Source organism: Scyliorhinus torazame, chromosome 2 (genome assembly GCF_047496885.1).
Source record: "Scyliorhinus torazame isolate Kashiwa2021f chromosome 2, sScyTor2.1, whole genome shotgun sequence".
NCBI lineage: Eukaryota > Metazoa > Chordata > Chondrichthyes > Carcharhiniformes > Scyliorhinidae > Scyliorhinus > Scyliorhinus torazame.
This window is the reverse complement of record NC_092708.1, coordinates 98,278,517-98,303,774: the sequence shown is the minus strand read 5'-3', so window position 1 is coordinate 98,303,774 and position 25,258 is coordinate 98,278,517. Positions and strand designations below refer to the sequence as shown.

General features: G+C 46.1%; 1 protein-coding gene across 1 annotated transcript in view; it reads right to left on the bottom strand.

Moving 5' to 3' along the window:
* The window catches only part of ly75 (lymphocyte antigen 75), a 228,516-nt gene that overhangs the window by 127,760 nt on the left and 75,498 nt on the right, over positions 1-25,258 (bottom strand). The window contains exons 5-11 of the mRNA XM_072474567.1: positions 24,525-24,635; positions 23,781-23,927; positions 18,965-19,153; positions 11,851-12,008; positions 6,992-7,105; positions 6,391-6,479; positions 371-540 (exon numbers count right to left, since the gene is read on the bottom strand). Of these exons, the coding sequence (XP_072330668.1) occupies positions 371-540; positions 6,391-6,479; positions 6,992-7,105; positions 11,851-12,008; positions 18,965-19,153; positions 23,781-23,927; positions 24,525-24,635 (978 nt within the window). The remainder of the gene's footprint in view (positions 1-370; positions 541-6,390; positions 6,480-6,991; positions 7,106-11,850; positions 12,009-18,964; positions 19,154-23,780; positions 23,928-24,524; positions 24,636-25,258) is intronic.

The following is a 25,258-nucleotide window of genomic DNA, read 5'->3' as shown; positions in this document are numbered from 1 at the left end:
TTAATTACCTGCAAATGCTTGCATTCAAAGCATTGTCTTGCATCTTTGACTTTGTCTATATATATGTTTCTGGAACATACCTCTTCATTCACCTGAGAAAGGAGCAGTGCTCCGAAAGCTAGTGATTTGAAACAAACCTGTTGGACTTTAACCTGGTGTTGTAAGACTTCTTACTGTGCTCACCCCAGTCCAACGCCGGCATCTCCACATACAGGGGGTAACACCTGGGATCTCCTTGATCTACAAGTCTCAGTTCTAAGTTAGATATTGCATTCACCAACTGAGCTATTGGGAAGGACCTGAAATTTTAGTTTTGCCAACTAATAAGATTATTTACTGTTTTTAATCCGGAATACTCTTAAGTACCTACCTGGCTGATATGCATTCCAGTTTGTATATGTTACAGGCTCTTTCTCCTGGTGTGAAGTAAACCATGTATACTCTCCAGTACCATTCCTATCCTGAAAGTTAGTCCAGAAGTACTTGCCATTTTCTGTGGTATGTTTTGCAATTAGGCTATTAATAAATTCTTGCTCAAACCTGCAGTTTGGAAAAAATATGCATTTACTTTTCAGAAATGAAACCAATGGCTCTTTTCTATTGCGTAGACACTGCACAAAATGGTGCTTTTCAAATTTTCTTGCAACTAATAGAGAAACTTACTACTCTATGGCTAGTACAGGTCTGATAAACATAACCTTTTTTACATTCATTTATTCACAGGATGCAGGTGTCGCAGCCAAGGCCAGAATTTATTGCCCATCCAAGAAGGTGGTAGCGAGTCACCTTCTTGAATACAACAAAGTGGCTTACTGGGGCATTTCAAAGTGCAGTAAGGAGTCAACCATATTGGAGTCTGGAGTTTGTTAGGATCCTATTAGGGACCATTAACATTTAAAAACAAATCTGAACAGTCAGTAATCAACCAACAGAACTGCACCACAAGATTTCACCAAACCACAAGATTTACAAACTTTACTGTATATATGAATTAGACAGAGAAAACACTATTAACTTAATACTATCGTTCAGAATTACTTGTTCTATGAACTCAGTTGTCTTTTTTATCAAACCACCACACAAATTCCTTTATACATTACAACACCCTTGAAGGTTCATGTAATGACTTAGACCAGGCCTTTGAGATTGGCCAATTGGAATAAGAGTTCCCTGATTAGTGGACCAATCAGGGAACCTCTTCTTTGTAGAGAACAGGGAGTGTCAGATCCCAGTGTAGATAGCAAGCTGAGTGCACATGGTCTTACTACTGCTTGTTTTGTTAATAAAATGGGTTTTGGTGAAGGGATTTCTGCCTCCGTGGAACTATTACAGTGCATAAAAGAGCTGAATGCCAGAGGTGATGCGAGAGTGACTGCCCTTGACATCAAGGCAGCATTTGACCGAGTATGGTATCAAGGAGCCCTAGCTAAACTGGAGTCAATGGGAATCAGGGGGAAGACTCTCCGCTGGTTGGAGTCATACCTGCACAAAGGAAGATGGTTGTGGTGGTTAGAGGTCAATCATATCAACTCCAGGACATTACTGCAGGAGTTCCTCAGGATGGTGTCCTAGGCCCAACCATCTTCAGCTGCTTCATCAATGACCTCCCTTCCATCATAAGGTCAGAAGTGGGGAGGTTTGTGGGTGACTACACAATTTTCAGCAATTCCTCAGATAATGAAGCAGCCATGTCCTCATGCAGCAAGACCTGGACAATATCCAGGCTTGGGCTGACAAGTGGCAAATTACATTCACGCCACACAAGTGCCAGACAATGACCATCTCCCACAAGAGAGGCTCTAACCACCGCCCCTTGACATTCAATGTCATTACCATCGCTGAATCCCCCACAATCAACATCCTGGGAGTTATCATTGATCAGAAACTGAACTGGACAGGAAGGTTGATGTATTTGCCTTTTCTTCTCTGATTGCATGGCGATGAATTTTGTTGGAGTGGCGGTCGGCATCGCCACCAGGGTAGCGGCTTAGTTGGGTGACCTGTATGACTTCCCGTGTTTAGAGAAGATAAAGTTTGAGTTAAGGGGCTCAGCAGAGGGGTTTGAGGAAAGGTGGGGGATATTTGTGACCGTGTTTGAAGGGTTGTTCGTCACGGGGGAGGGGGAGTGAAAAAGAGGAAAATCTGTACAGACTGCATAGTTAATTGTAGGGAAGCATGTTTCTCGGGGTGTTTGTTCGCTGTAACCTGTTTTGATACATGTTTGTAATAAAATAATTTTTTTAAAAAAGAAACTGAACTGGACTAGCCATATTAACACTGTGGCTACCAGGGCAGGTCAAAGTCTAGGAATCCTACAGCAAGTAACTCACCACCTTACCCCCTCAAAACCTGTCCACCATCTACAAGGCACAAGTCAGGAGTGTAATGAAAAACTCTCCACCTGCCTGGATGAGTGCAGCTTCAACAGCACTCAACAAGCTCGACACCGTCCAGGACAAAGCAGCCCGCTTTATTGCTCTCCCTTCCACAAACATTCAAACCCTCCACCACCGATGAACAGTGGCAGCCGTGGGCACTATCACAAGATGCACTGCAGTAACTCTCCAAGGTTCCTTCAACAACACCTACCGAAACCACGACCACTATCATTAGCGGGAGGCAGCACGTGAAAGGAAGGTTGTGTCTCACTAACTTGATAGAGTTTTTTGAGGAGATCACAAAGATGACTGATGCAGGTAGGGCAGTGGATGTTGTCTATAAAGACTTCAGTCAGGCCTATGACAAGGTCCCTCATGTCAGACTGGTACAAAAAGTGAAGTCACATGGGATCAGAGGTGAGCTGGCAAGATGGATACAGAACTGGCTAGGTCATAGAAGCCATGATGTGGAGATGCTGGCGTTGGACTGGGGTGAGCACAGTAAGAAGTTTTACAACACCAGGTTAAAGTCCAACAGGTTTGTTTTGATGTCACTAGCTTTCGGAGCGCTGCTCCTTCCTCAGGTGAATGAAGAGGTATGTAAAGATTTAATCACCTGCTAATGCTCGCATTCCAAGCATTGTCTGGCATCTTTGAATCTGTCTATATATATGTTTCTGGAACATACCTCTTCATTCACCTGAGGAAGGAGCAGCGCTCCGAAAGCTAGTGACATCGAAACAAACCTGTTGGACTTTAACCTGGTGTTGTAAAACTTCTTACCTAGGTCATAGAAGGCAGAGAGTAGCAATGGAAGGGTGCTTTTCTTTTTTTAAATATAAATGTTTTTTCTTGGGTTTTTGAACAAAGTATATTTACTGTTATGTACACAGAATTATATATATATATATATAGAAGAGAAGGGCACACACAAACATACCAAAAAAGAAAAAAAATGAATTATAAAAAATGAATAAAAAATAAAATAAAGTAATTAGTAAGGTATTATGCACCAGCTCAACAGTAGCAACTCTGTACAATTGGCAAAATTATTTACAACACAAAAGTAGGCATCTATTTGTGGGTGGCAGGGAGACTGGGGAGGTAGATATACATTTGGGTGCCGGAGAAACAATTACAGAGGGCAATACTCGAATGGGTCTGTTGTTGGTGTTGTCATTTGCTTCTCTTGGATGGGTTTCGCTGCCGTTGTCGTCTCGCGGAAGGGTGCTTTTCTAATTGGAGGGCTGTGACTCGTGGTGTTCCGCAGGGTTCAGTGCTGGGACCTTTGCTGTTCGTAGTATATATAAATGATTTGAAGGAAAATGTAACTGGTCTGATTAGTAAGTTTGCAGACGACACAAAGGTTGGTGGAATTGTGGATAGCGGTGAGGACTGTCAGAGGATACAGCAGGATTCAGATCATTTGGAGACTTGAGTGGAGAGATGGCAGATGGCGTTTAATCCGGACAAATGTGAGGTAATGCATTTTTGAAGGTCTAACACAGGTAGGGAATATACAGTGAATGGTAGAACCCTTGACAGTCAGAGAGATCTAGGTGTATGGGTCCACAGGTCACTGAAAGGGGCAACATAGGTGGAGAAGGTAGTCAAGGAGGCATATGGCATGCTTGCCTTCATTGGTTGGGGCATTGAGTATAAAAATTGGCAAGTCGTGTTGCAGCTGTATAGAACCTTAGTTAGGCCACACTTGGAGTATAGTGTTCAATTCTGGCCACCACACTACCAGAAGGATGTGGAGGCTTTAGAGAGGGTGCAGAAGAGATTTACCAGAATGTTGCCTGGTATGGAGGGCATTAGCTATGAGGAGCTGTTGAATAAACTCGGTTTGTTCTCACTGGAACGAAGGAGGTTGAGGGGAGACCTGATAGAGGTCTACAAAATTATGAGGGGCATAGAGTGGATAGTCAGAGACTTTTTCCCAGGGTAGAGGGGTCAATTACTAGGGGGCATAGGTTTAAGATTGGGCAGCACGGTAGCATTGTGGATAGCACAATTGCTTCACAGCGCCAGGGTCTCAGGTTCGATTCCGGCTTGGGTCACTGTCTGTGCGGAGTCTGCACATCCTCCCCGTGTCTGCGTGGGTTTCCTCCGGGTGCTCCGGTTTCCTCCCACAGTCCAAAGATGTGCAGGTTAGGTGGATTGGCCATGATAAATTGCCCTTAGTGTCCAAAATTGCCCTTAGTGTTGGGTGGGGTTACTGGGTTATGGGGATAGGGTGGAGGTGTTGACCTTGGGTAGGGTGCTCTTTCCAAGAGCTGGTGCAGACTCGATGGGCCGAATGGCATCCTTCTGCACTGTAAATTCTATGAAATCTATGAAGATGCAAGGGGCAAGATTTAGAGGAGATATACGAGGCAAGTTTTTTACACAGAGGGTAGTGGGTGCCAGGAACTCGCTGCCAGAGGAGGTGATGGAAGCAGGGACGATAGTGACGTTTAAGGGGCATCTTGACAAATACATGAATAGGATGGGAATAGAGGGATACGGACCCCGGAAGTGTAGAAGATTTTAGTTTAGATGGGCTGCATGGTCAGCGCAGGCTTGGAGGGCCTAAGGGCCTGTTCCTGTGCTGTACTTTTCTTTGTTCTTTGTTAGAAGGACAAGAGCAGCAGATACCTGGGAACCCCATCACCTGGTGATTCCCCTCCAAGTCACTCACCACCCTGGCTTGGGAATATATTGCTGCTCCTTCACTGTCGCTGGGAGAACATCCTGGAACTCCCTCCCTAACAGCACAGTGGGTGAACCTCAAAGACTGCAGCGGTTCAAGAAGGCAACTCACTACCACCTTCTGAAGGGCAACTAGGAATGGGCAATAAATGCTGGCCTAAGCAGTGACGCCCACATCCGTAAATGAATTTAAAAAATAAAAAAAGCCTCATGAAGGACTAACCCAAAGGTATGCCATAGCCCTCTGGAAGTCACTTTATTTCATCTTGGTGTTCCAGCTCTTCTCCAAGGTACTATTTTATGGGTATGAAAGCAAATGACTGTGGATGCTTGAAACTGAAACAAAATGAGAAAATAATGGACAATTACAGCAGGCCTGACAATATCTGTGGAGAGAGAAGGGGGGCTAATGTTTTGAGTCCGGATGATTCAACAAAGAGTCGAGCTTTGACAAAGAGTCATCCAGACTCAAAATGTAAGCTCCCTTCTATCTCCACAAATGCTGTCATGCTTGCTGCATTTGTCCAGTATTTTCTGTTTTTGTTTAATATTTAATGGGGGTCCTTCCACTGGCCTTTGGCTAGGCCAGTGGAAACTACAAACAAAACTACAACTGGTTTCTTGCTTCGGGATTTAAACATCAGGAACACTCCTGAGTCCCATCAGCCCTCTATGCTTCCACAGCCTTTGTACAGGTACTGGTCCACAGCTAATTCCCAGATCTTGGCAGATGCTCTCTCTACTTGTTCCAAGCTGACTGACTGCTGACTGCTGCAAGGCTCCTAACCTAAACTACTTGCTTCTGGCACTAAACATACACAGATGAACTAAACGGTGATCAACAGCCCATTTCGATCACAATGCACCATGCTTTTCTCAAACGGAAATGCAAACAAAATATGTCACCTCCAGGCTTTTCCATTGATTTGAATTACAAACTAGATATTTGCAGCAAGCTATAAAGGCTAGGCTGGGTAAGGACAGCAGATTTCCTTCCTTGATACTCAACAACTGAAAAACAAATTCACGCCATCGCTAGGGAAGTCACACTTCTTGCATGTACAAACATTGGGCGGGATTTTCCCCCACTCTCCCCCTCCCAGCAGTGGTGGCAGCGGTGGCCCACCATTGGCTGACAGTGGGACCCGAAGTTCACACCCTCCATCACTGGGCCTGAGGCAGGGGCTCTCCATCGGTGGGACCGGACTATCCCTCCGCCAGCAAAGGCTGGAAAATCCCACCCATTGTGTTTGAGTGAGAATGATCATAATTGTCATCATCGCTTAAAGTAAAAAGTAAATTGCAAGATTTTGTGTACCTGTTCTGTATTGTAAGATGACATTTTGATTCAAAGGCTACTTCTGATGATTCAAGGTTGTAGCAGTAGTTTCCATGTCTTTTCCAGGGCTTAAAAGGGAAAACATAAGATTTAGAGTTGTTTTCAACCTTCACAAGCCAAGGATGTAAAACATTTTTTGATCTTGCTGCTTTATATTTATGATGCAGAATGTAGGAAAACGATGTATATTAGCAAACATTACTTTTACTATAAACCCCCACATTTATTATAAATGAATCCAAAAACATTCCTATTTTTGTCATTCCCCCCCACCTTTATCTGCTTATTATGCTTATGGCAGTGTTCCACTGCAACCATCTGTAAGGCCTTTTCAATATCCAAACATTGTTCAGTGAACAGACTAAGTTGATAATGCCTGGATGAAATTTAATTGTTATCAGAGCTTAGTAACCATGAGCAAACTTTATAATGCTGACAGTTGCTGACACGTTTCAAAAAATAGATACTTTACTTTAATTTAGCCTGTGTATATTTAAAGCCACAAAACTGTACATTTCAAGGTTTAACCAAAAGAATCAAGTAGATGCAGTGCATTGTTACCATAAAATAAGAAGATTACCTCATTCTGAGGGCATCCTACATCAGGCAGATCTGTTTCATTCCCAATCTTTCCTGGTTTCTTACATACATATGATAGCTTGTTGTCACAATCTGCAAACTTCCACCGACCCAACTGTAGAATATGAAATTTTTAAAGTTTTACCATCGAGAAGTTCACATTCTCCAAGTGCAATAATCTACGTAAAGGAGGAACTTACAATTACATGGTGCCTTTTATGACTTCAGAACATTGCAAGGTATTGTACAGCCAATGAAAACTCCATAGTCACTATTGTAGTGTAGGAAACACAGCAAAGTCCCACAGTCATGTGCTCATGACTGCTGTGAGTGATGCTTATTGAAAAATTAATATTGACCAGGCCACCAGGGAAAGTTTCTGTGGTCATCTTCAAGTAGAGTCATGGGAAAGTTTATATCTTTTTAAAAATAAATTTAGAGTACCCAATTCATTTTTTCCAATTAATGGGCAATTTAGCATGGCCAAATACACCCACCCTGCACATCTTTGGGTTGTAGGGGCGAAACCCATGCAAACATGGGGAGAATGTGCAAACTCCACACGGACAGTGACCCAGGCCGGGATTGAACCTGGGGCCTCGGTGCCGTGAAGCTGTAGTGCTAACCACTGCACCACCATGCTGCCCTGGAAAGTTTATATCTGCCTGAAATGTGAATGGCTCACCCAAGAGCCAGCACCTTCAAAAGTGCAGCATGCCCCTTAATACTGCACTCGAGTGTCTGTGTATTATGTTCAAATCTCTGGAGTTTGACTTGAAACTAATGAGCCATGGCTGGTAGAGGAAACTCCAAGTTCATATGATGCCGCATTCAACTGGCAGATTTTAAAACTAGTACATGAGCAACATAAATGAGTAATTAACATTAAAAACTTGAACTAGATGAAGTAAAATGATGCAATATCTTCAGGAAGAATAAGCATGTGCGAATTAAGAATCTACAGATTTGTGGCATTATGGATGATGTTTGGCGCTTGAAGGGATTGCTCTTAAAATGTTTTTATTATTTTCCTTTGAAGGCTTTTCACAGTTTTGAGCGTTTCATTTTTCTATTAAAACTTTGATGAGGTCAAATAGAGAAGATAATGATCCTAAAACAATCAGCCAGTCAGCTGATTGGGCCCTCATTAGTATTTGTAAGAAGTCCAACCTAGATGCCTGATCAACAATCTGACCCAATATGGCATTGGGAGCGCGATCCAATGGCCATGCTATGCCAGAAAAGCAGCTTGCCATGGCGCAGTTGAAAGCTGGGAGACCCCGCTAGCCGACTTGCAACCTCCCGCGAGATTCAATGCAATGATCGGGATCACTTACTAACAAATCTGCATATTAGAGCGAGACAGCTAGCTTTACTCTAATGTGCAGATTCCCGAGGTACCTGAGGCTTAGGTATTCAATGCCTTTACCTCCAGAGACCTCAGTTGAGTGCTGTTTGGTACTGGTCCTCACAAATAGTGACCAGATGGAATGGGATTGGAGACCCCAAACTGCATGCCCTTTGGGCTGGGTGGTACCCTGGTACAACTGGCGCCACCTCAGTACCCTGGTAATTCCAGTCTGGCATTTTGACAGTGTCACCTGGGTGCTAAGTTGGCATTTGTGTATGATCGGGCTGGGGCTACCCAGTGTGGGTTTTGGGGTGTGGGGACTCTCCCATATTGTGATTGGGGGAAGGAGGGGGGTTTAGCCACCTGGCGTAAAATTCCTGATTTAGCCAAATTTAGCCAATTCCTGACGTAAAATGGATAACAGCAAAGGCTGAAGGGAAATTCAGCCAACACAGGCAGAAACTAGCAGGTGCAAGTTTACTGTGTATTAAACTCTGCAAAAGCCCAGACAGCATCAATACCAGCAACCATCTGCATAATAATGTAGCGGCCATCTACATACTAATGAGCGATCCCTGGGAACAATTGAAACATTTGAGATGAACAAGGCCAAGCCAGACTCCTCAGCGCCAGCAGGAGCCAACACAAAAGAGGTTAATGGACGCCTAAAGACTGCCCCATCGATCAGGGAACCTCTCCAGTATTGGAGAAATCAAACCAAGCGATTGGAAAAAAGTCCAATCACTTGGAACCAGGTACGGGGTCCGCCCCGAAATGCGGGAAGCCCCTGGGGACTATAAAGTAAAGCCCCCAAGTTCAAATCTTCCTTCTTGACAGGATCACTGAGCAGCGCGAACCAACCCTTGACAGTGACCTGTTCAGCTGCCGCCAAAAGACCGTAAGTCTCAACAACAAACAAAGAACAAAGAAATGTACAGCACAGGAACAGGCCCTTCGGCCCTCCAAGCCCGTGCCGACCATACTGCCCGACTAAACTACAATCTTCTACACTTCCTGGGTCCGTATCCTTCTATTCCCATCCTATTCATATATTTGTCAAGATGCCCCTTAAATGTTCCTATCGTCCCTGCTTCCACTACCTCCTCCGGTAGTGAGTTCCAGGCACCCACTACCCTCTGCGTAAAAAACTTGCCTCGTACATCTACTCTAAACTTTGCCCCTCTCACCTTAAACCTATGCCCCCTAGTAATTGACCCCTCTACCCTGGGGAAAAGCCTCTGACTATCCACTCTGTCTATGCCCCTCATAATTTTGTATACCTCTATCAGGTCGCCCCTCAACCTCCTTCGTTCCAGTGAGAACAAACCGAGTTTATTCAATCGCTCCTCATAGCTTATGCCCTCCATACCAGGCAACATTCTGGTAAATCTCTTCTGCACCCTCTCTAAAGCCTCCACATCCTTCTGGTAGTGTGGCGACCAAGTCAAGTCAACGCTCGCTACGAGATAGGTGCTCCTAGCTACCAGTCCATACCAGCTTTTGAATCCCGCAGACTCAGAACCCGAACGAAAGGCCATTTGTTCCCCTGACCTGGTGGGCCAGTCCGAAGCTAAGTATAGGCCTGTTAGTTATAGAAGTAGCTTAGAAAGTAGCATTTATGCATGAGTAGATTTGACTGTGTGTAAATAAATGTGCTTTGATTTGAATCTTACTAATTGGTGTATTGAGTTATTGATCATTACTTGAACTTGAACCTTGTGGCGGTATCGTAAAGATACCTGGCGACTCGAGAGCAAAGGTTAGAAAACAGAGCCAATTGAACCAACCAAAGGTTAGCAACAGGGGGTTGGGGATTGTAAAAATAACGTCGCGATATCTCGCTACAATATGGAGTTCCGACGTGCGGAGCTCCCCACTGTACAAAACGGGGCTATATGCGGACTTGCGTGTTCCCCGTTCAGATTCCTTATTCAACACGGGTCACGTTGAATAGTCATGTGTTTCTTGGCACTGCGAGTGCCGGGAAACATGGGGCTAAACCCACTCGCTAGGGGCCTTTGTTCCCTTTTGGGAAAACTGTGCCCTGGATGTTTTCAACCAAAAACTGTTTCCGCTACTGTTCCTTTTCATACCCATTTTACACTCACCCTATTGAACAATTAGTTAGAAAGCCTTCATTAGGCTTTAATAGTGACTAAAATGTTTCTAGCCATCTTAAATCTGACCGCTGCATGAATAATATGACATATCTGAAAGCGTTTATTACAAAAAATGGCATAAGCATAGTTTTTGCTAAAGGTGGTCAAATATCTAACAGCTTGATCAGCCATTTGTAACTATCATGACCAAAATTAAAACTCTTTCCCACATCTTAATAACTTTTGTTTATATTCTACAGGCTCAATTTCTAGGCTGGCCACCCAGCAGAATTGGATGATGATGCCGTATCAATATGCTAAGCAAAGGAACAAACCACCAAGCTGGCACTATCACTCCATTGCAGCAATATTTCTGGAGGTCTCTCACAGGCAGCTTGGGCGGCCACTCGAGTCACACAATAGGCCCAATTAAAATGTTAACTGGGGACCCTATGACATTTGACTGAACTGGTTAGAACATGCACTGTGCATGTTCTGAGCAGTGTTAGCTGGTGGCCTGGCTGAAGAGAATCCTAAAGGCAAGTTCCTCTATTTTTGTAGGGCCAGGGGAAGCTTGAATTCTTCTCTTAGCACAATAAACCAGACTGCCGCTCACACAGCCTTCCCCTTCCCTGGCACTGGGGTCTATCTCAGAGTCCTGGAGAATATCCAGGTTGCTCAATCTTGGGGTGGTTCAGAGCTGCTGGAATGCCTCAGCATGCTTGAGCTCCAACTGCAGCCTGTTGTTATGCTAATGAGTCCTCGCCCTAAAAATGGACTATCAGCTGGTTGGTATTGTCCGTACAAAACTAAACCACAAGGGATTAGATGTAGCTGGAAAAGAATCTAGAACATTGCATCCATACACAACCAACCATGTTACTGCCTTCAAACACAACCCCTAAAAGTAGAAGCCAATGCACCAAAGAGTGAACTATTCCTTTGCCATTGACCTATGTGGGGGCATTAGGTTGCCAAGGTATTAGTGCCTCCTTTTTAAAAAAAAGAGGGGCAGAAATAAAAGACTCTCAAATCATACAAAAGAAACTGAAACTAAATAACATTTAAACTATCTCTGACACACCCTAAGCCCTTCGATGCCCAGTCACCGATGGCCTCAAAGTCTATGCTATGTTGTCATGGAGGGAACAAACCCTTTGGAATGCAAAAGAGGAAGGAAGAAGGGAAATTGATTTTGATGGCGCAGGTAAGAAACTGTCCATGGACATGCAGAGGCCATCGCAGGAGTCAAAATCTCCCAGGCCTCGTGCAGCCAATGTTAGGACAGTTGGCACCCGTCTGATTTTCAATCATAGTTTTTTAAAAAATGTTTAATGGTCTATTGATGAATTAAAGAAACACACTCCGAGAAAAGTGAATGCAGAAATAATGAATCAGTCATGAACTTGCCTTGCCTGCGTATGATACACAGTGTTCTGTCGTGTTATCGGGGATATTAGGCTGAGCCTGGTCCCAGTAAGTGAAGGTCACGGAAGATCCATCTGACCACTCGAACCAAGCTGGAAACTGATTGCTTCTTAATCCAGTCCAGACATCATACATGTGAACTGGAAAACAATTTAAGTAACAATAGCGAAGGAAAATCAATAGCAATTAAGATTATACAGAAGCTCACCAAATTAATCCTGGGATCAAAGAGCCTAATTTAATTTTGATATTTGCAGATGAAGTTACACAGATTTTAACCTGTAAATACTGTAACACAGTTTGGGGTCAGAGGATTGTAACAGGGTCAACAGTACACACCCAGCAATCTGATAACACCTTTTTCTTTTTTTTTTTTTTTTTTTTATAAATGTTTTATTGAAAATTTTTTCCCAAACAACAATTTTTCCCCTCTTACAAAGCAAACGCAACAATAACAATACAGAAATTTTAAACAATACACAAGTAACAAAACCCCTTTATCTTTGACCTAAACTAAACCCCCCCTCCCCCTGGGTTGCTGCTGCTGGTCATCTGTCTTCCCTCTAACGTTCCCCTAGGTAGTCGAGAAATGGCTGCCACCGCCTGGTGAACCCTTGAGCCGATCCTCTCAGGGCAAACTTTATCTGCTCCAGTTTAATGAACCCCGCCATATCATTTACCCAGGCCTCCAGTCCGGGGGGTTTCGCCTCCTTCCACATGAGTAGGATCCTGCGCCGGGCTACTAGGGACGCAAAGGCCACAACGTCGGCCTCTTTCGCCTCCTGCACTCCCGACTCTTCCGCAACTCCAAATAGAGCTAACCCCCAGCCTGGTTTGACCCGGGCCCTCACCACCCGCGAAATCACTCCCGTCACTCCCTTCCAATACCCTTCCAGTGCCGGGCATGCCCAAAACATATGTGCGTGGTTTGCCGGGCTCCCGCCACACCTCCCACATTTGTCCTCCACTCCAAAGAACCTGCTCAATCTTGCTCCCGTTATGTGTGCTCTATGTAGCACCTTAAATTGAATCAGGCTAAGCCTGGCGCATGAGGAAGAGGAATTTACCCTGCTTAGGGCATCAGCCCACATACCCTCCTCTATCTCCTCCCCTAGTTCTTCTTCCCACTTTCCTTTTAGTTCGCCCACCGACTCCTCCCCCTCTTCCCTCATCTCTCGGTAAATCTCTGACACCTTGCCCTCTCCGACCCACACCCCTGAAAGCACCCTGTCCTGTATCCCCTGTGTCGGGAGCAATGGAAATTCCCTCACCTGTTGTCTAGTAAATGCCCTCACCTGCATATATCTCAAGAAATTTCCCCGGGGCAACTTATACTTTTCCTCCAATGCTCCCAAGCTCGCAAAAGTCCCATCTATAAATAAATCTCCCACCCTCCTAATTCCCAACTGGAACCAGCTCTGAAATCCTCCATCCATTCTTCCTGGGGCGAACCTATGGTTGTTCCTGATTGGGGACCCCACCAGGGCTCCCCGCACCCCTCTCTGTCGCCTCCACTGTCCCCAGATATTCAATGTTGCCGCCACCACCGGGTTCGTGGTAAACTTTTTAGGTGAGATCGGTAGCGGCGCCGTCACCAGCGCCTCTAAACTCGTCCCTTTACAGGACTTTCTCTCCAGTCTTTCCCACGCCGCTCCCTCACCCTCCATCATCCATTTACGTATCATTGCCACATTGGCGGCCCAATAGTAATCGCCCAAGTTCGGTAGTGCCAATCCTCCTCTGTCCCTACTACGCTGAAGGAACCCCCTCCTTACTCTCGGAACTTTCCCTGCCCACACGAAGCTCGTGATGCTCCTGTCTATTTTATTAAAAAAGGTCTTAGTGATTAGTATAGGGAGACATTGAAATACAAATAAGAACCTCGGGAGGACCATCATCTTAATTGCTTGCACCCTGCCCGCCAGCGATAGAGGCTGCATGTCCCACCTCTTGAAGTCCTCCTCCATTTGTTCTACCAACCGTGTCAGATTAAGTCTGTGCAAGGTTCCCCAGCTCCTAGCGATCTGAATCCCCAGGTATCGGAAGTTTCTTTCCACTTTCCTTAGAGGCAAGCCTTCTATCTCTCTACTCTGGTCCCCTGGATGTATCACAAATAATTCACTCTTCCCCATGTTTAGCCTATACCCCGAGAAATCCCCGAACCCCCTCAAAATTCGCATAACCTCTATCATTCCCCCCGCTGGGTCCGACACGTATAACAATAGGTCATCCGCATATAACGAGACTCGGTGTTCTTCTCCCCCTCTAATCACCCCTCTCCATTTCCTGGAGTCTCTCAACGCCATGGCCAGAGGTTCAATTGCCAACGCGAACAACAATGGAGACAGCGGGCATCCCTGTCTTGTTCCCCTATATAGTCGGAAATACTCCGATCTATGTCGACCTGTAACTACGCTTGCCGTTGGAGCCCCATAAAGAAGTCTAACCCAGCTAATAAACCCGTTCCCAAACCCAAACCTCCTTAACACTTCCCATAAATACTCCCACTCCACCCTATCAAATGCCTTCTCTGCGTCCATTGCCGCCACTATCTCTGCCTCCCCCTCCACTGGGGGCATCATTATCACCCCTAATAGTCGTCGCACGTTAACATTCAGTTGTCTCCCTTTTACGAACCCTGTCTGGTCTTCGTGCACCACCCCCGGGACACAGTCCTCTATCCTCGATGCCAGTACCTTTGCCAACAATTTGGCGTCCACGTTCAACAATGAAATGGGTCTATAGGACCCGCACTGCAACGGATCTTTATCCCTCTTCAAAATTAACGATATCGTCGCCTCCGACATCGTCGGGGGTAGAGTCCCCCCTTTCCTGGCCTCATTGAACGTCCTCACCATCAACGGGGCCAACAAGTCCACATATTTTCTGTAATACTCCACCGGGAACCCGTCTGGTCCTGGGGCCTTCCCTGCTTGCATGCTTCCCAGTCCCTTAATAACCTCGTCCACCCCAATCGGTGCCCCCAGGCCTACCACCCCCCGCTCCTCCACTTTCGGGAACCTCAATTGGTCCAGGAACTGCCGCATCCCCTCCTCTCCCTCTGGGGGTTGAGACCTATACAGTTCCTCATAGAAGGTCTTGAACACCTCATTTATCTTTCCTGCCCTTCGCACCGTGTCTCCCCTTTCGTCTCTAATTCCTCCTATTTCCCTCGCTGCTGCCCTCTTTCGCAATTGATGAGCCAACAGGCGACTCGCCTTTTCCCCATATTCATACCTCCTCCCCTGTGCCTTCCTCCACAGTACCTCCGCCTTTCTGGTGGTCAGAAGGTCAAATTCCGTCTGGAGTTGTCTCCTCTCCCTGTACAATTCCTCCTCCGGGGTCTCTGCAAATTCCCTATCCACCCTTAAAATCTCCCCCAGTAATCTTTCCCTTTCCTTGGCCTCTGTTTTCCTTTTGTGGGCCCCAATGGAGATCAGCTCTCCTCTGACCACCGCTTTTAGTGCTTCCCATACCACTCCCACAGGGACCTCGCCGTCGTCATTGACCTCCAGGTATCTCTCAATACACCCCCGCACTCTTGCACACACTCCCTCATCCGCCATCAGTCCCACATCTAATCGCCAGAGTGTTCTCTGCTCCCTTTCCTCTCCTAATTCCAGGTCCACCCAATGTGGGGCATGATCCGAAACCGCTATGGCTGAGTACTCAGCTTCTTCCACCCTAGAGATCAACGACCTTCCCAAAACAAAAAAATCTATCCGGGAGTACACTTTATGGACATGGGAGAAGAAGGAATACTCCCTAGCCCTAGGTCTAAGAAATCGCCATGGATCCACTCCCCCCATTTGGTCCATAAACCCCTTAAGTACCTTGGCCGCTGCCGGCCTTCTTCCGGTCCTTGAGCTGGATCTATCTAGCCCCGGGTCCAGCACCGTATTAAAGTCCCCTCCTAAAATCAAGTTTCCTACCTCCAGGTCCGGTATACGCCCCAGCATCCGTCTCATAAATCCCGCATCGTCCCAGTTTGGGGCATACACGTTAACCAACACGACCTCCATTCCCTCCAGCCTGCCACTCACCATTACATATCTACCTCCGCTATCTGCTACGATGTTCTTTGCTTCAAATGCGACCTGTTTCCCCACCAAAATGGCCACCCCTCTATTCTTTGCGTCCAGTCCTGAGTGGAACACCTGTCCCACCCATCCTTTCCTTAGCCTAACTTGGTCCGCCACCTTTAGGTGCGTCTCTTGGAGCATAACCACGTCTGCCCTTAGTCCTTTCAAATGCGCGAGCACTCGGGCCCTTTTTATCGGTCCGTTCAGGCCTCTCACGTTCCACGTGATCAGCCTCACTAAGGGGCTACCTGCCCCCCTCCCGTGTCGACTAGCCATTACCTTCTCTAGGCCAGTCCCATATCCCGCCTCCACGCTCCCGCTCGCTCCCCCAGCGTTGCACACCATCCCCGCCCACCCACTCTTTAGCCATTTCCTTTTGGATTTCCGCAGCAGCAACCCAGTTGTCCCCCCCCCCCTTCTCCCTCCCTCCTCCCCTCCCCGCTAGATCTCTTTCTAGCTTGATTGCTCCCCCCATATTACTTCCGTAAGTCAGCTGACTTCAACTGACCCCGGCTACTCCTGCTCACTCCTCGACCCCCCCCCATGTGGGGAACTCCCATCCGCCTTGCGCCTGTCTTCCCGCCTTATTCTTTCTGGTGCGGGAACATCCCTTTACCTGACCCGCCTCTTATGGCGCAGCTCCCTTTCCCCTCCCCCTCCCCTTCCCCATTCTCCAACTATGTCCCGTCTTTCCCCCCTCACCGGCGCCCACATTTCCCCAATGTCTCCCCCCTTCCCTGTTTACTTCTCAATTAACTTCCACCGTAACATTAACAATAACATTTCCTGCAGCATCAGTCCCTCAGTTCCGATCCAATTTCTCTTCTTTGATGAAGGTCCATGCTTCCTCCGCCGTCTCGAAATAATGGTGTCTCTCCTGATACGTGACCCATAGTCTTGCCGGCTGCAGCATCCCGAACTTCACCTTCCTTTTATGCAACACCTCTTTGGCTCGGTTGAAGCTCGCCCTCCTTCTCGCCACCTCCGCACTCCAATCCTGGTATACCCGTACCACTGCATTCTCCCACCTGCTACTCCGCACCTTTTTAGCCCATCTCAGGACCTCTTCTCTATCCTTAAGGCGGTAAAATCGCACGATTATCGCCCTGGGTGGTTCTCCCGCTTTTGGTCTTCTCACCGGAATCCGATTTGCCCACTCCACCTCCAAGGGGCCCGTAGGGGCCTCAGCACCCATCAGTGAGCTCAGCATCGTACTTGCGTACGCTCCACAGTCCACTCCTTCCACACCCTCAGGGAGACCCAGTATCCGAAGGTTCTTCCTTCGCGCTCCATTTTCTAGGGCTTCGATCCTTTCAGTACACTTTTTATGAAGTGCCTCGTGCGTCTGTGTCTTAACCGCCAGGCCCAGGATCTCGTCCTCAATATCTGTCACCTTCTGCTCCACCACACGGAGCTCTGTCTCCTGGGTCTTTAATGTCTCCTTGAGCCCCTCAATTGCCTGTAGCAACGGGGTCAGCACCTCCCTCTTCAGCAGCTCCACGCACCGTCTCACAATTTCATGCTCAGGCCCCCATGTCGCCTGCGCTTTCTCCGCCGCCATCTTGTACTTCTCTCTTTCTGACCCTTTGGTCGACGATTCCTCGCGCTGCAGCCGCCGCCGCCGGTTTTTTCCTCCTTCGTTTGGGGGGGACTCCCTTCTCACACGCCCCACACCGGGTTGCGTCGTCGAAAAATTCCCCGTTGAGGCTCTTAAAAGAGCCCGAAGGTCCGTCGGAGCTGGAGCCGCCGAAGCGTGCGGCTAGCTAGGCATCACCGCAACCGGAAGTCCCTTCAGTGGCCTTGATGAGGTCTTTTCACAGTTGTTCCCTCTGCTGCTAGAATTCACCTTTGATACAGGCCCTCAGGTCAGCTTGCAGCTTTAAGCTTGCCCTTCCCCCGCCTGCATGCTGGAAGAGGCCCTGTTTATCCTGTAGTTGCAGCCAAATCTTTCACTGTTTCTGCGTGTGTCTGGCAACCAAGAGACATACCCTTCCTGGGGGACACTGTCGGGGGAATATTGCCGCCTTCTTCCCACACCGGGAAATGTCAAACAAATGCCGTGGGGGCCCTGTAAAAGAGCCCAAAAGTCCGTTCCAAGCAGGAGCTGCCGAATATGCGACCTAGCTCTGCATAGCCGCACCCGGAACGATAACACCTTTTTCTAATCGTCAATTCAATCCATATGACTTCATTCATTGACCCTTACAGCATTTCATCCCTCCCACCACTGACTATTTGGCATCATCTGCTTTATTCACTGGGCTGCTTGCATTGAATTATATCCCACTGATCACTCAACAATTCCTTTGTTGTCTATTTTCTATCCTTTGCTTTATAAGCCTTCTACGCTCACTTACTAATTTCCTGCTTTTCATTTCCAGCGTTGTTTCTCTCCCTTTTGATCCATGCTCAAGTTCCCAACCTTCAACCCCTGCATACATTAGGACCTTCCTCATTTGAGTTCTCTGGTCAGAAAAGGGGTGCATACAACATGTGGCGCAGTGGATAGCACTGGGACTGCGGCACTGAGGACCCGGGTTCAAATCCCGGCCCTGGGTCACTGTTTGTGTGGAGTTTGCACATTCTCCCCATGTCTGCATGGGTTTCACCCCCATAACCCAAAGATGGGCAGGTAAGGTGAATTGGCCACGTGAAATTGCCCTTTAATTGGAAAAAATAATAATTGGGTACTCTAAATTTATATTAAAAAAGAGAAAGGTGGTGCATTGTGAGGAGGGCATTTTGAAAGGGGAAGCAGCGGACCTGTAGACACATAATAATTTTCTAATCAAAATTTGGGCTGCAATTACTATCTCAGTAATTGTTTCACAAATCCTGGCTTGTAAATGTGGTAAATTCTTTTGGGGTCAGCTCCTTGAGGACTATTGGCTTTTGTGAAGCTGTTGGTCAGCTTTTGATAGTTTCCCAGGGTGATACATGTTTGTTTAGCATACCAGGATTCTTGGACAATTTTTGCTACTCGGAATAAGATTAGGGTTTACACTGACTCTTACCTTCATGAAGTTTGTCGACAATTAGCTCCACATCTGCTAATGAATGTATGCTGATAAGCTGACTTTCATTGGATTTACAGGAATTGTTTGCATCATCCCATTTCAACTCTTTTGTGTTCATATAAAAACAGAAGCCATTGAATGCAAGCCAGCCAGCTTCGCATTCTGTATTGATGTACTCCCAAGTATCTGATAATAAAGCAGCCACAATAAATTTATAAATTTCATACAACTTCCTAAGAAAATTAGTGTTTGGCATTTGTAAACCTTAGGGTAGAAATTGTTTTGCATGGCACTCTTGCTGCAGGTGTAAATTCTGGGATAGAATGTCTTGAAAACACCCAACCTGAAAATGGTTCAGGCCATTTTCTAACTATCCTGGATATCTACCTTGTGTGTTTGGCTGTTTGGGAATCCCGGCACTTTCCTGCCTCCATCCCAATTAAGTCCATGATGGTAAGGCCTGCAGATCCATCCTGCCACCACTTGAGGCCCTTACTTGGGCAATTAAGTGGGCGTGGAGAGTGCTGCCATGCAGAGAGCGCACCAAGCTAATCCATGCATCGGGATTGCTTTGGGGGGCGGGGGGGGTGTTGGGAAGAAGAGAATGACCCCAACCCCATGATCCTACCAGCTCTCACCTGTGGTCTAGGATACAGACCTTGGGTGGGCATCACACCAGCATGGGCTACTTACTCCGCAATGGTGTTGCCGTTGAATAGAGATGTCAGCTTCTGTTTGGCACCTCTTCCCCTTGGGTTCTTGAAGGCCCACACCTGTCCAGTCTGATTGGCAATTCATCTTGTGGGCTTTCCCTAAAAGAGGTGATGTGAGGCTCTCGCCAGCCTTACAACCAGCAAGTGAAACCTTCATCACCTCCATTGAAGACTGTCTCACTATCTGTTTAAGGACTCTTAGGAATTGGGCCACTATGATTGGAGTAGGCCCTGAATGTGTTTTAGAATCTGCATGCAGTTTTCCAGTGGTCACAACTGGAAAGGAGTGAACTAATATACATCTTTAGAGCCAGGAGGAGTTGGAATCATTTCAACAGCCTCTGCAGCTGTGATCAGCCCCTCCCCTATAGTCCTTTCCTTCCCATGGGATTTACTGAGGCAGCTCTCCACGAATATTTCGCGGAGGCCTGAGGACCAATTTTTTGTGATCCTTGGGTCTCTACCTTCGGATGCAGGTCTTTAGCTTACTGAGTTGATGCTTTAAACCAGTGTTCAGATTTCTCAACCATTGCGTTTTATAAAAAAAAACATTTGAGGACCACTGCAAATTTCAGAAAATATAATTAACTTTGTGAATCTTAAACATTCAAAACTAGCATCAAGGAACAGAGAATGAAATCAATATACAAAAATAAACTAAACTAACTAAGGTAATGAGAATGCACACCCATCAGTGAATGTTTAATTCCGAGCTCTGGAAATCACCCAGTGATTCCCAGGTAAAGTTTGCGCAGTAATTGCACGGGAAATGCAAACTTCTAAAAGGCAATTGCCTTGCACAGGGAACAACCCCAAAATGTGATTTAACCCCCCGGCTGCACAACCCACAGGGCTTTGCTCCCACCACCCCACTCGGGCTCTCACCCCACCACACCACCTCCCCACCCCCGAACCCTAACAAAACTCAACATGGAAGCACCCTTCTCCCACCAGGCATGACCCCTCAAGGCCCAATCTGACCTCTGCCCACCAATCACACAAAGGCCTGACCCGACCCATCTCTCCCCACAACCCAACTCACTTATCTTATACATTACATTTGTCAAAGATCTTTAAACATACCTGGTTCACACAGCAGCTGGGGATATAAAACAGGCAGTGTGGCTTCTTTACCTGTGAATCTACAGCCCTTCGACAATAGACCCCAGGGACGCATTGCACTGACCTGATCTTGCCTGGCTTGAGTTGGACGTTCGGGCACAATAGATAGGCTGGATTTTAAACCACGAACCTTTGAGCAGAGCGGCAATCCAACTCAATTGTCACTTGATGGGAAGTTAAGGCCTGTAAAGTTTTACCGGAGGAGACGGTGGCCTCGTGGTCTTGCCACTGGATGAGTAATCCAGAAGCCTAGGCGACTGCTCTGGGTAAATGGGTTCAGATCCCACCATGGTAGCTGGTGGAATTTAAATTCAATTAATAACTCTGGTATTTTAAAGCTCGTCATTAGTAATGACGACCAGGCCAACCATCATTAATGTTGTAAAAACCCATCTAGATTACAAATGTAAGGAAATCTGCCTTCCTTACTTGGTCTGACCTACATGTGACTCCAGAGCAATGTGGTTGACTCTTAGCTGCCCTCTAGTATGGCCGAGCAACCTACTCAGTTCAAGGGTAAGTACAAACAGGCAGCAAATGCTGTTGACGTAATATATTGTTAAAAACCTACATGTCATTCTATTTTGTTCTTAAGTAATTCTGTAACTGGTGGTGGTGTATGGCTTGACATAACCCTTAAACAAAAATTTCTCCCAAAGAATCACTTAAGAATCAATATTACCAAGTGAGAAAGTTGGCCAGTGATGCAGTTGGTTGATGCATCACAGGAGCATCTGACCTGATTTTGCAACTTGAGATGTGTCACATGGCAGATTACCAACACTAGAGCATTTGGAGAAGTGCCAAGTCAAAGTGAAGCATTTCCAAAGATTGAAAACAATTTACCTTGGCATCAATTGTGTACAATTAACTTGATGGTTGGAAAACATCACAGAGATCATTTCCTGCCCTCTGATCCATGAAGTGATGTTTTAACATGTATATTTATGTCAGGATGAATGATAAATTAAAATAATTTGTACACCCATAGTTACAATGATCAAGTCATTCAACATTAGAACTCTGGATTTGTGACAAGATCATTGGTGTTTTCAGTTTCGAGTAGCTTTAGACTTACATCACTTTCACAGCTTAAACAGTGTGGTTGGGATTGGCCAGCCCATCCTGCTGGTGGGATCTCCTGACCCTGCCGAAGTTGGCCCCTGCTGGAAGCTCCCCAGTGGAGGGATGGGCGAGCCATGCATATTGTCATTGGCTTTGGTGGAACCACAAGGTCCCGCCGGTAGCCAATGGCAAGTCACCTCTGCCATGGAAAATCCCACCACTGGGGGCCTGGAAAATCTTAGCTGGTGTGTGGGGGTAGGAGAGGGATGAGGACAATTACTAGGTTACTTGAAGCAATCAGTCAGCTCCCAGGAGGCAGATTATTCATGTAAATAAGCTTGGGCGCCACCAATTTAACTTGGGTTGGCCAGGCTTCCATAGCCTCAGATAACCCATCATCCTCTGGGACCTCGGGGGAACAGGACATCTCTCCTTGCCTCCACCGCATCCAGGAGCCTCCCCAGGTCAGCGTCCCCGGATCTTGGGGCTGGTTTCCACGGTGCCATTGCTGCAAGCTGGCTGGGGTTGGCTGAGCAAGTGCAGCTTAAGCGCTGCTTGACCTTGTTAGCGGGGAGCTGGCGAGAAGCCTGTGAGGCCTCGTTAAGTGGATCAATTAACGCTGAGTTGTGTTGCCGGCCTCGCCGGCCAAGTGCCAGGAAACTCGCGGCAATTCCCGCTCGCTACCACGCTTAGACATTTTTCCAGGAAATTGTGGCAGTCAATTGGAAGAAGACACTGACAAGAAAATAAAACATTTAATTAATGACACATTTGGTGGCACGGTGGTGCAGTGGTTAGCACTGCTGACTGCGGCGCTGAGGACCCGGGTTCGATCCCAGCCCTGGGTCACTGTCCGTGTGGAGTTTGCACATTCTCCCCGTGACTGCATGGGTTTCACCCCCACAACCCAAAGATGTGCAGGTTAGGTGGATTGGCCACGCTAAATTATCCCCTAATTGGAAAATATAATTGGGTACAGTAAATTTACAAAAACAAAATTAATGACACATTTGGATATTGTTTGCAAGCTCTGAAGGTGCAAATACAAAACTAAACTCCCGATAAAATCTGGCAACGCTCATGTTAAGACAGGATTGTAAGAGCATCTGGAGTGTAAAGCAACACAGGATCTGAGAGCAATTGCTCTCCGTATTTGAAAAAAAGTATTTGAAAAAATCCAAAGTGGTGAAAACAAAGCAACACAGATTTCCAGCCCAACAAATATGCATTGAAAATGTTTGTCGGCCTCCTCCAAGAGAAGCTTTGGGGTTTTAGCCCTAGATTCTGGTTGTTTTGCACAAAAGTAATGGAAAATTCATAAATGTACACAAAGAATGATTCAATTTTTCAATTTCTTGTATCCTCTATTTTTTTGTTTCCAGTATACTACCCTAGCACATAGGCAAGAATACCTCATTACATTCAGACATGTTCCTTCAGGTGAATGAGGAAGGAGCTGCGCTCCGAAAGCTGGTGATTCGAAACAAACCTGTTGGACCTGGTGTTGTAAGACTTCTTACTGTTACTAAATAGGATGCAAGAATAAATAATTTGCCACATTTTACCGAGGAGGAGAACAGTTTAATTTGTACTGAACAAATGGCAGGTGGGGCCACTTATTTGCTTGCATTTTGGTATACATTATAGCAGTTTATAATCATGACTACACTTCAAAAGTGCCTCACTGGCTGCAAAATACTTGGGCACAACTTGAGGCAGCGAGTGAAAGGTGTTATATAAATTTAATGTCTAAAGACGTCTACCCCATGTCCTAAGCTTCACTTTGACAGTGATAGTGCTGATTAAGATCGCCAATTGTTCTGACCACAGAAGAAACAATTGATGAAGAGTAAAAGTTGCATCAGTAAGAATTGATTTCACAAGGGTAGAAAAAAAAATCAAATGGCACTTACCAATCGACTCCGTCCTTGTCTTATTGAGCGGTTTCTTGCATACATATGGTAAGACAGCTTCACAAGGGCTAGTTCGCCAGTGACCATCAGAATCAGAGCTCATCATAGCACAGCTAGATTCCTCAAGATGATACAAACCAAATATACCTAAACGTAATAAGTTGCAAAGTCTCAGCTGAGAAGTCTCACCATTATGTGGGAATAATTATTTAGCTGGTTTAATTTCAGAGGGGCTTGAGGTAAATTAAAAATGTGCATTACATTGGCAACTTCCTCATATACTGAATGAGGCAGACAGTATGGGAGACATTATGGAAAAGAACTAAAATGATGGGAAGAACAAAACAATAATCAAAAAACAGTTCAGTGGATTGTGAGAGGTGGAGTAAGAAATCACAAAACCAGTTATCGAGAAAAGCACAAGCAAAGAAAGCAATAAACAGAAGGAGGGACAGAAACAGAATGACCTGAATAATGGGAGGGATGGAGCAAGAAAGGAGCAGATAGAGGAAAGGAGAATAACGATAAGAAAGAAAACGAGAAATGTAATGCTTTGGTTGACTTCATGTGGTCACTACCAAAACCATTTTTAGGTCTAAATGGAGAAAAATCCAAACATATAATTTAGCTGTGAGTTACGGCGATTGCATTGCAATCTTGTCTCTGTTAGCTTTCTGTTATTAACCACACATCCAAGTTTGAAAATAAGATAATACAGTTTGTACATGAAAAATATTGATTTACCATCTTTCCAATTAACAAATGCCAGAGGTGTCCCATCCGACCATTGCCAGCCACCAGCCACGTTCAGTTGGTTCAGACCAATCCACAGGATCTTCGGAACATTTGGCCGCTCTATTAAAAAGAGCACATTCATTATTATGAAATATGTAGAAATATTTAATTCAGGTATATTTAAGAGCTTTGGAACTACTCTTCAGGCCAAACACGTCAATTCAGTTAACGTTTCTGCACATTGGAGGAACAGCTACAGCATCTCCTAAAGTTGGGAGTTTCAATCAGACAGATTGGTTCTGATATTTCAGAGGAAGGTGTAAAGCGAGCAAGATGGCAAGGCGCAAACCCGTCGAGGCTGGGGATACAGAGGTCCTGCCGAATCCAACAGCAGGATCGCAATAATAACTTTTACTGACTGGTTGCCAGATGAGAATTCCAGTGGCAGGAGGTGGCAGCCTGGGCCCCTTAGGACTCATAGATTGGACGGATGGAGGTGGGGCAGCCATGATATCTGGGCAGGCTGACGGGGTGGAGAGGCTGCAAATGTCAGGGGAGAGCGAGGGAGAGAAGCTAAAGTCTTCCCAAAGGGTAGGGAAGCTTTTGCCTTCTGGAGCTATCATCAGCCACTTCCCTTTCGCTGTTGTCCAGACAAGCATAACTGGCACCAGTTAAATTTAAATTCAGCCTCCCAAATGCAGCGTAAACTAGCAAAACATCGTAGGACAAGAGAATTTGTGAGA